Genomic DNA, 11,692 nt, shown 5'->3' on the forward strand with positions numbered 1-11,692 from the left:
AATAATGGTAGAGGAAGAATTTTCCTTCTCTTTTAAAAAAAAATCATACCATTTATATTAGAGAGAAGACTTCAGTGCCTGCTGATGACATTCTCTCCATTCTTTCTTCCAAGTCTGTGAGTCTCATTTTCATGTGTCCCCATTTACAGGAGTAAAATTAGCATGTTATCCAGTCACCATTTGGCTCATGACTCAATGTCACTATAAAAATCATTTAAGCAGCTTCATAGACCCAACTTCTTTTAGAATACATCTATGCGGACACTGCAATTTGTTTAATACAGGAGACGTAAGTACATACTTTTTCTAGCCTCTTGCAGTCTATCTATAAATTATGCTAGGGTGAAATTTGGTTTATCCTCTCAATTTGTGTAAATGATATTTAAAAAGATAAAGGGCATAAATAAGGGAAAGACCAACACAAATTATGAATCTCAGTTTAGAAATCCATTATACAAACAAAACAATTTTAGAATACCAATATACTGTTTCCTTTGTTAAAGAGGGAGAAAGTGAGACTTTTTTAAGAAGGGGGAAAAGAAAGCAAGGTTATTTCTCAGTCATGAATTTTGATTGGATTTTTAGATATCAATATTTAGAAATTTATGCTTTAAAATTTAATCTCATTTTAAATAGTACAGTACTTAAATAATAAAATGTCTTTTCCTCCCTCTAATCAGACTTTGAATATTAGTATAATTAGCTCTTGTATATAACTAGATACAAAAAATAGCACCATATTATCTTGGTTATATCCAATACTACCATTTTGTCATGTCTAGAAAATCCTAATTATAGCAACATAAATAGGAAGCTTTAGTGAAGAGTCAAAGCCCACTTCTGGTAAATTTTTCCAAGTTTTATTCTGATTAGTTTATTTTGCATAAGGCCAGAATGTGTGCTAAGTGCTACTCTATTAAATCTCTACCAGCTGCTGACACTTATTAGACTTTTTTTTTGACTTTTGTCATTTTTGGGTGAACATCTGTCAGCCATAGTCATTCGGCAACAGTTTCCCCAGAATTTCTAAGCTAACTACAAGTCATTATACAGTGATTATATTGGGGTAAAAGTTATTTCCAATCTCTGGTAGTCATACCAATAAATTGAAAAGCTGTGTCAAGATGTTTAGCTGAAAGGAAAAAAACATAGCTGCCATGCATGTAAAAATTACATGCACCTAATGGGAATTCATTAAGGAAGTATAATCATGGAGAGAGAGAAAAAGATACAGCGTTTATAACATGTATATGTTTTGTTTCAAAATGTACTACACTCTTCATGCATGTATTTAAATATGTGCTATTTGTCAGCTATCATTCTTTTTACTGAAAATTAAGTTTATTGTCTGGAGAAAACATCTAATAAAAGTGAAATACTACTTTATAATAATAACTATTATAATAATAATTATAATGGCTACCATAATTGAATGCCCAGTACTTTCTATGTTACTTTAGAGGTTTACAATAAGATGCACATCAATCTAGCAAATATATTTCATAAATGCTTAAGAAGAAAAGGAGTTTACACAATAATCTATTCTCACAATTCTCATTATTGTCTTTCAATAAATCCAATTGAAATCTAGATACACACATTTCAAAGGCGAACACAGTATACACATACATCTCTCATAACCCTGTTTCTTCTTCCATGTGCTCATTACTTAGGAGTACCCTAAATGAAAATTCAGATTAAGTTTTTGGCTCCCCTCTTATAAATAGAATTACCACCATCACAGAAATTAACATTCCCAGATATACAAATCATAACGCAGTACTCCTTTTAATTCATATCTTCTCATGGAAAATGTCACCACTTTTTTCTGTCTCACTCTGATATTTCAAGTCTTCTTAAAACTATTATCAGCAAAGTGAATTAGATGTAAACTCCCACATACATGAATATTATTATGACAGTCTGCATTTTAAAAAATGATAATGGCAAAAATCAAGGAACTTTATTGCAAAATACAGTGTTCTTTATGTAAAACCCACAGACCTGGGTTCAAGTCATAGTTCCGTGTGTTATTTAGCAGTCACTTAACATCTCTGACTTATTTTCTTCAAATGAAAATGAGGATATTTTTGCCTACTTCATAACATTGTTATCAGATGAGAAATAATAGCAGTTGTGCTATTTTTAAAGCCTATGTTTTAAAAAGCCATAAAGAGACTAAGAATGAAAGACAATAACAATGACTTTGAGATGAGCTTATTCCTGTAACCTACTTCGCCTTTTTATCAGATATATTTGATAGATATAAGAAGGTCAATGACTGATTATAAATTTCCACAAAATGTGCCCTTATTTCAAAATGTGACCATAGAAAGAAATCGGTAAAGATATCCAATTCTAAATCTTTAAAGTAACATAGAAACTAAGTACTACGTTGGTTAATGATAGTGGAGTAGGTAATGAAAATATCATTATAATAACACCGAATTACTTCAAGGTCAAAAACGTTATGCAAATTCGTAGCTTACTCACTGACAGGCAACCTGGTAAAACAGAAAGAGTGGACTGGGATTTTCATTCCAACCACTTAATTAATTAACTATGTGAAGATGGGCAGATCACTTGAACTATCTGGTCCTCAGATTTTTCACCTATAAAACCTTCCAGAGTTTTAGGATTTGGTGATTTAGTATAACCCAGGGATAGGGAAATTCTCTGTGGCTACTGATGAAGGGTGATTAATGTATTTCTTCCTCATTGTTCAGTTCTATTCAACATACTTTTATTCAGCACTGATTATGTGCAAGAGGCTCAACTAGGAATTCTATGTAGTTAAAATATTAACAAAATGCATTTCCTGTCTTGTCAGAACTTGTGATCTGTCTAGAAGGAGAGTCAACCATGATGCCAGTTAGAATTTTAACGCCCTGTACGGGCACAAATCAAGGCCTGTGGGAGTGCTAGGTGAAGAGATAGGGGAAAGAAGACAAAGAGAAGATGGCATTGGCTGAATTTTGAGGGCTAAATCCATTTCAACAAGCAAGTTTGTCAGGAGAAGGCATTCCAGGTTGAATAACAGACTTGAGCAAATGCAACGTCAGAGAGGCTCTGGGAAAACACTGCATTTTTCTGTAGCATACCAAGTATGAGAGTGAGTGGTTAAAGTTAAAGCAGCAAAAGTAGGTTCTTTTCAGATTGTGGGAAAACTCAGCAGTAATCCTGGCAAGAGCTTTTTCTATGTTTTACAGAGAATAAATATGAGTGACATCAAATAGAAACCAACATGACCTGGCAGATGATTAGACATGGATATCAAGTGAGAGAAATAAGTCAAAATATGCCCCAACACAGCATATTAATGAAGCCAGTTTTCTCTCTTTATGTGTTTTGTTTTTGTCTTACTTTGTTTTATTGAATTTGAAATGTTTGTGCAAAACCAAGTGGAAGTCCCTATTCAGCAGGCAGTTGCTCTTGTGTGTGAGGACCTTGGGAGAACATTCTAAATAGCGGATGCAGACGTTTGTATTATCCATAGTGAGGAATTAGAAGCATTGGGATTAGATGAGTTATTCAAGTAAGAAAGTAAAGAAGGTCAATGACTGATTCTAAATTCCTACAAAATGTGCTTATTTCTAAAGGTGACCCTAGAAAGGGAAGTCTGTAAAAAATACAAAGGTCAAATGGGATGGAACCAGGATAGTAAGGGATCATGAAAGCTAAGAAAGTGACAGTTTTTTTTTTTTTAAATCAGTACTTACCCACCATGCGCCAAACACTGTGTTAATCTCTTGAGATACATAATCCAAGTAAATTCTCATAATCTTGGGAACTAAGTATATTTATCACAATTTATAGATAAAGAACTGAGTACAGAGGGATTAGACATAGCATAACAAGTAAATGGAAAGTTTAGATTCAAATACAGATAAGTCTGATTCTTATAATTATTTTGCCTCTATAAATCTTAATATATGCTAGGGGAGAGTTTCAAGGAGAATGTAACTGGCAGTGTCATGTGAGCTCAAACAGGATAGACACTCACAAGAACATTTAACACTAAGCAGTTACTTAACGTTAATATAGATCATTTCAGTGATCTATATGAAAGTAGTCTCTGTAAAACATACTATATAAAGGCCAATGGAATAGAAAAATTCTAAAGGTTGGTTCAAGGAAAGTGAGAAAATAAAAGTAGTTGAACCCTCCTGAGAAGTTTAATGAAGGAAAGAGAAGGTAGTGCAAAGACTTATGAAGGTCGAGGAATGGGTATTTGGTTGAATGGTTGGTTCATTTTATTTTTAGTAAGGAAAGACTTGAACATGCTTATAAACTTGGCGGAGAAATCCAGAGGAGAAAGAAGACTCAAATTATTGAGAAAAAAATGGATGGAGAAAGGTCCTACAGGAGGTAATAGGAAATAGAATCAATAGCATGCCTTAAAAAGAAAGCAGCTAGTTCATCTAGAAAAGAAACAATAGTGACTTACAGAGAAATGTATTTGAGAAAGGAAGAAATGTAAGAGAACTTGCAGCAGATGTCCTATATCTTCCCCAAGAAAGAAGATGCAAAGTCACCTCTTAAGGCAGGTAGTGTCTGGTTGTGTGGACTACAAAGGGTTTGGAATCCTTCCCACAGAGAGAAGCCATACAGAAGAGTCAAATAAAGGTGAACAAAAGAATTTCCGTTCAACTCAGAGTGTATACTAATAATAGAGTAAAAATGTTTAGTTGAGCCAATTGGCACAATTTTGTGACTTTTTTGGTAACACTTATCAACCCAGTAATGAGATCAGAGAAAGTGTACCATGCTGTTTTCCAGGTGAGGCTTAGGAAAGTCAAGGTGACGGTAGACCAAAGGGACTTCTTGATGCTAATGAGAAGCTACACGAAACGGTGGGCAATTGATCCAGACTGGGCCTAGAAGAAACTAAAACAAAAAGGGTTAAAGGAATTAAAGATATGACCAGTGTGAAGAACAGATTCATTGTAAGAGGAAAAGAAAAAAAATTGGTGGTTATGGTCACAGAAGGGAATTTCCAAATTCAAGATTCTAGAAATGATATAGTTTTGAGTGATCATTGTTTTTACACTTTCACTTAAAGTGCCATTAATGATTATGTCATCCAGCTGTCCTGCTTTACTTATTAGAAAATGGAAGGCCAGGAGGTCAAGTGATTTTCTGTCACTCCATGACCCAATGTCAGGGGCAGGACTAAATCCAGGATCTTCTGAGGAGCATTTGGAAATTTTAAGTAACATGGTAACAACCATTAAATCATATTCCCATGAAAAAGAATGATGGATATAGTCAAGTGATTGGAACCATAATATAGTCACAGTAAAGCATGCAGTATTCATATATTTCAAAATTTGTATTGTGCTATTCCTCCCTCTTTCCTCTTTTAGCTTCCTCTTACAGAAGAGAGAGTATAAAAGTTTTCCCCAGATTAAATTAATAGCTCCCTCATTATGCACTGGGAGAAGAACTAAGCTTTAAGGAAAGTGCTACTGACTGCCATCCTGGATTTCACTGTAAATGGCATCAATTTATTTCAGAGTGACAGTGTGCATGCCCATGATAGTGTATGGGTTCTACCATTTTTGCTTCTTCCACGTTTCGTATATTTTGAAAAGACTCCTTTCTCTTGATTATTGGCATGAGTTGTTAATCTTAAACTATAGTAAAATGTAATTGGAATGGGTAAGACAGGAATAAAGACACAGACCTACTGGAGAATGGACTTGAGGATATGGGGAGGGGGAAGGGTGAGCTGTGACAAAGCGAGAGAGAGTCATGGACATATATAAGCTAACAAACGTAAGGTAGAGAGCTAGTGGGAAGCAGCCGCATAGCACAGGGAGATCAACTCAGTGCTTTGTGACCACCTAGAGGGGTGGGATAGGGAGGGTGGGAGGGAGGGAGTCGCAAGAGGGAAGAGATATGGGAACATATGTATATGTATAACTGATTCACTTTGTTATAAAGCAGAAACTAATGCATCATTGTAAAGCAATTATATTTCAATAAAGATGTAAAAAAAAAAAGAAATGAAAGATTTACATTTGATGATCTTTTGTTATTACATGTATCTCATATTCTACCTTGAAAATATTTTCTTCATTAAGTCTTTAATTAAGTATGTGTGTTACCAGGTCTGTTTGGGGAAACTCACTTTCATTGAGTCCTTTGTAATTTTGAAGATTTTATTTCAAAGTTTCAGTCAAGAAAGATTATTATCCCTCCCAAGGAATGACTTAACAAGTAAGCAACAAGGGAGCTGTGCTCCTGGACTGGGAGCGGTATTTGGTCACTGGCATTGTTTAAAATTGCTGGTGCAAGATGATAATAAAAAGCAAACTGGATTTTGGTCAATTTCATTATTGTTCTTAGGTTCTCTGCAAACAATGCCCTTGCTTACAGCTCATGTCTAGGGTGGAGCACTTCCACTCCACCTCCCACCACTTTGGTATGCTACTGAGCTCAAGTTCTTCTTTCTGGAGTTGAAGACTGACTAAAATGGTATTAGAGAAGGAGAATTTTATGATCTAAAGTGGGTGTCCACAAACTATGGCATGCAGGCCAAATCTGGCCTTATGCCTATTTTTATAAGTTTAGTTTATTACTTTCACTTAATGTATTCTCTTTGAGTACTTTTGTCCTACAACCATAGAGTTGAGTAGTTGGATAAAGACTATATACCCTCAAAGCCTAAGATATTTACTATCAGGTCCTTTACAAAAATTGTTCCCTGACCCTTGATCAAGAATCAAAGCATTACTTGCTTGTGGACATGTAAGCAAGAAGGTTATTTCACATCCATATTATAGGTCAGTAATTTAACAAGTATCTTTGTTAAATGTTTACCATTGACCAACATTATATTTACCTATTAATTTTTCCCTGTTTTGTAGCTCCTGCTATGTGGATATTTGTTAGCAATGACTGATGTGGAAACTACATATGCAGATTTTATTGCTTCAGGAAGAACGGGTAGAAGAAATGCAATACATGATATCCTGGTTTCCTCTGCAAGTGGTAACAGCAATGAATTAGCCTTGAAATTAGCAGGTCTTGATATCAACAAGACAGGTGAGTCGTTTGACATCCATCTCTATGAACATGGAATGATTTGCAGCACTTCGCTAAGTAGGATTAAGTCATGAAAAAACACCTTTGAAAGTAACGTAATAGAAAGTTATAAACAGTCTAAGGCAAGATAAAAAGTAGGTACTAATCTCTTAATCACTCCCACTCTGTTTTCAATGACTGCACCTTACAGGGTTTCTCACTCAAATGCAGAATCCTTAATCTGGTTTTACTAATGCAATCAATAAAACACATGAGTTGTTTTTTTTTATTTAATCCTAATCTCTATAAAAGCTCTGAAATATCTTACGTAGAACATTTAACAAAGTTGGAGCTCCTACCTTTGACAGTTTGGCCACCTGTAATATTTAATAGCATTAGATATTTAACAAGATTCACAGATGAGTCTGACAGATCTCGATTCCAAGAACCATTTCAAAATAAAAGGGTCTCCAGGACCATTTTTATTGAGAATGGAAGTAAAATAGTCTATTACATAAATAAGTCTTAGGTAAGAAGTTCTTTCAGTTTTCCTTTCATGATAGACTGAGTTTGAAAAATTTGTCTTACTATTGGGCCTTGAACTCCTACCCACCAAATCTAACTTTACCAATGAAAAAGTAAAATAAGTTTGACATGTCAAAGTACAAAGTAAAAAAAGTAAAAAAAGTAAAATAAGTTTGACATGTCAAAGTACAAAGTACTGAAACCCCTGATGGCTCTTCCATCCATAGCTTTTGCAAATATCAAAGCTGAATGTATTTCCCTGAAAAACACTTGTGCAAAAAATAATCTTTAAAAGTAAAAAGGACTTCACAATTAAGGAACCACAGTGTTATATATGTGAAAAACACTGGTCAGTTTCTGACTCATGGTAACAGCTTGATAATTCTTTGCTATTAGAATTTTCATGGCAAAACCTTCCAGTTATTGGAAAACTGAGTCAGAGTATATATATATATATATATATATATATATATATATATATATATATATATATATATATATATATGTATGTATATATGTTAATGAAATACCTCAGCAACATTACCTTAAAATACCTACTGACAGAACTTTATTCAATGACTACAGGTCAGCAGGTCATAGATTGGTCTTTTAAAACTCAGGTTGAAAAAAACACTTTAATAATCACTTCCATGGAGTATATAGACTGATGTATATTTTAGATTTTGTTGTTTCTCTGTTACTACCAGGAGTTAATTTTCAAAATATCTCTGAGAAAGGCTATAGGGAATTATTCCAATTTGGTGGCATGAAGTAAGTAAATATAATTTTTCTGCAATCTTTGAGAATTTACTAATCTTTTTCATAAAATTTTTGTTTTATATGAATACTCTATTTTAAATAATCTGCATTAATTTTAGCCACTCTTACTATGAGGACATTTTTTTTTTTTTCTTGCGGTACGCGGGCCTCTCACTGCTGTGGCCTCCCCCATCGCGGAGCACAGGCTCCGGACGCGCAGGCTCAGCGGCCATGGCTCACGGGCCCAGCCACTCCGCGGCACGCGGGATCCTCCCGGACCGGGGCACGAATCCGCGTTCCCTGCATCGGCAGGCAGACTCCCAACCACTGCGCCACCAGGGAAGCCCGGACATTTTTATTCATAGTGTAATTTCTTCTTTTTTTGTTTTCACTGAAATTAAGACCCATTAACCTCAAGACCTTTCTTATACAAGAGACTATAGTCTCTTAACATAGTCTATTAGACTATGTTAAAATTTAAATAGGTTGACATTTTATATTAATAAATAATTTTATATTTGATATTAATATGTTATAATTAATTTAAAATAATTCAAATATCTTTATGCTTCCAGATGTATTCTTTTTCAAATATTTCTAGATGTTAATTGCAATTCTGTAGACCCTGAAAGAATTTTCTGTTTCTCTTCAAATCACAAAATCCAGAATAAGGCAAAGTATAAACAGCAGTGACTTTATTTATTATTCTAAGTACAAAGAACTAAAAGTAATAACTGTACAATCAAAAGTCTAAAACATAAAAAATAAAGACAACTGTACAATGGCAAATTAAATATCACTAGCTGAGAATAGCGTGGGACTTCCTTTGTAATTCCTGAGTATTTCAGCTTCTATTTAAGTTTATGCTCAACAATATTGTTGTCCCATGTTTATCTTGACTTGTTAACAAGCATCTATTTAGCCACAGCTCTGTGTTTGCAGCATTATTCTGAGCCCTGAGGGGTATCCCTGGATACCTAGAAAGTCCCAAGCCCCATGGGAGTCAAGATCCTCATCTTGTATTTATGCAGTCACTTTCATCCTTAATATTCTACTGTCTTGCATCTGCCCTAATATGACTTCATTCCTTTGGTTGACAGAGCTTCTCCTATTTGTCGAGTTCTTATTTCATGCTAATCTACACATCTCAGATTCAGGCCATTTGCATACCTTGGGGGCTTGTTCATTTCTCTAATAGTGAAGATAGTATATGAAAATTCTATATAATGCATCATGATATTCTTGGAACACCTTTAGAACAGAATATGATTTTTATGTGGAAAAACTGCTTTTAATTTCCCTAAAGTATGGTGCATGGTGAGGTGTCTTGTGTGTACTTGTTAAGTGTAAAGGAGAAGTTACCTTCAACATTTCCATCTAAATAATGGGCAGCCTACTTACCTCAATTAATTTGAATTATGGTAATAAACTCTTAGCAAAAATTAATATAACACACATTATTGCAACACCCCCAAATATTCTGTCCACTAAGCCATATTGGTCGCTTAGTAACAGCTAACACATGCAAATATTTGAATCTTTGAATCAAGAATTGCCTGCAGCTTGCACCCAGGTAAAGTGACCTAATATGGAGGGAAATCATTGTTTAATTTTAGTGTTGCTATGGCTGAGATTGTTGCTAAGGGTACAGTTATGAAAGTGGTTTTCTTGGATTTGTACATATGTTCTGTAAGGGCAGGCCAGAGGCCATCATAACTATTTGACAAGGGACTAACCAGCTGACATAATGTCCTTCTACTGTTGCTTTCAATTTAAGTTAATTAAACCTATGAGAAGTCAGCTAGGTTATCATCAAGTATTCAGAATAATGTAAAATGTAATTTTAAAATATTTCTTAATATAAGATAGTCAGGCATCAAAAGGTAAACTTGTTCCCTACTTCTGATTTCTGCAACCTATGAAAGTACAAGTGCCATGCCATGACCTGGCCATGAGATTTCCCAGCTATTTATCAGAAGCATAGAGCATCCCTAACCATTCTAAAAATTCAGTTATTATTTTGTTTTTGAGCCATGCTGTTCCAGAACCAGAATTAGCCCTTGAAACACTTAAGCTGTTTTCTTGATGGGGAATTGATTACCAAGAAAATATACTTGTCTCTATGAGAATTTCAGACTTGAGTATTTCTGAAATTTCCAATATGATATACTGAGAGTCAGTAAATATAAGCAATCATTTTTATTTTGCTTTTATCCTTTTTTATGTCTCTAACAGAAGGTGAAGAAGATGCACAGCGAAATTCAACAGAACAAAGTGGGGAAGCCCAGGGAGAAGCAGCAAAATCTGAAAGTTAACACCCCACTTTGATCTTCATCAACACCTGACAATGTCTCAGATCTCCAGGCCTGGCTGGAATGCATTTATTTCCAAGAGTGAAAAGGGGAAAAAGAAAATGGCTGTGCTGCATTGCAGGAACCTGCTTGTTATGTTAAAAATGGGGGCAGAGGCTGTGGCTGCAGACAGACTTTTCTCTACCTCTGGCATCAGCAATGGTTGAAATCATGTGGCTTGTGTTTGGATGTCATTTTTGTACGGATCCTTTCACTTGACCATATGATTAAATGCTTGTAGAGAGTAGCACCGACCTAGATGATGATTCTTCCTGTAGCATCTGGCCCCTCACAATGTCAGAGGATTTAATTGTGTCTAATCGCAAAGGGTTGGTTGAACCCCAGAGTTTAAATATCTCTGGCCCAAGTATTCACCCAGTAAAAGAACCATCCAGAAAGCACTGTTTTTAGCATTATGTATCTGTGTGTTCCTGCTGTGTTATTTACACTGTTTTGTATTATACAATATAGATGCTCAGCACTGCCCCCTTCTTTGATTGCTTATGAAAAACAAAAATGATGTACGTTACTGTGAATTTTTATACTACTCATTTTTAAAAGGGCTGCCTAAAATTTCTGCTCCATCGTGTGGTGGTGTGCACAGGATAGAACACACTTTTTTTTTTTTTCTTTTGCGGTACGCGGGACTCCCACCGCTGCGGCCTCTCCCGTTGCGGAGCACAGGCTCTGGACGTGCAGGCCCAGCGGCCATGGCTCACGGGCCCAGCCGTTCCACGGCATGTGGGATCTTTCCGGACCGGGGCACGAACCCGTGTCCCCTGGTGCCCGCAGGCCGACTCCCAACCACTGTGCCACCAGGGAAGCCAGGGAAGCCCTGAGAGCACACATTTTTTAAAACTTAATCTTTCCCCTTAATGCACAGCTGATGAATTAAGTCTAACAGATTCATCAAGACTCCTTTGCTTATTATACAGGCATTTGAAAATATCCATTAATGTGAATATTACCTGAATTCAGTCTGTTTGGTGTCTACACAGACCAGAATTCAAACTGCAAATTTTGTCTTA

At 35.5% G+C, this 11,692-nt stretch overlaps 1 protein-coding gene across 2 annotated transcripts; it reads left to right on the top strand.

Moving 5' to 3' along the window:
* The first annotated feature begins 240 nt into the window (after positions 1-240).
* PKIA (cAMP-dependent protein kinase inhibitor alpha) lies at positions 241-10,628 on the top strand. Of its 2 annotated transcripts, none has more exons than XM_007454961.1 (3): positions 241-289; positions 6,873-7,050; positions 10,549-10,628. In XM_007454961.1, the coding sequence occupies exons 2-3, from the start codon at positions 6,900-6,902 to the stop codon at positions 10,626-10,628; spliced, it is 231 nt and encodes a 76-aa protein (XP_007455023.1). In that variant the 5' UTR covers positions 241-289; positions 6,873-6,899. The 2 variants fall into 2 exon arrangements, with proteins under 2 accessions (XP_007455023.1, XP_007455022.1); XM_007454960.1 differs by lacking the exon at positions 241-289 and adding an exon at positions 3,257-3,277.
* The last annotated feature ends 1,064 nt before the right edge of the window (positions 10,629-11,692 follow it).

Source organism: Lipotes vexillifer, unplaced genomic scaffold (genome assembly GCF_000442215.2).
Source record: "Lipotes vexillifer unplaced genomic scaffold, Lipotes_vexillifer_v1.1 scaffold1033, whole genome shotgun sequence".
Lineage (NCBI taxonomy): Eukaryota > Metazoa > Chordata > Mammalia > Artiodactyla > Lipotidae > Lipotes > Lipotes vexillifer.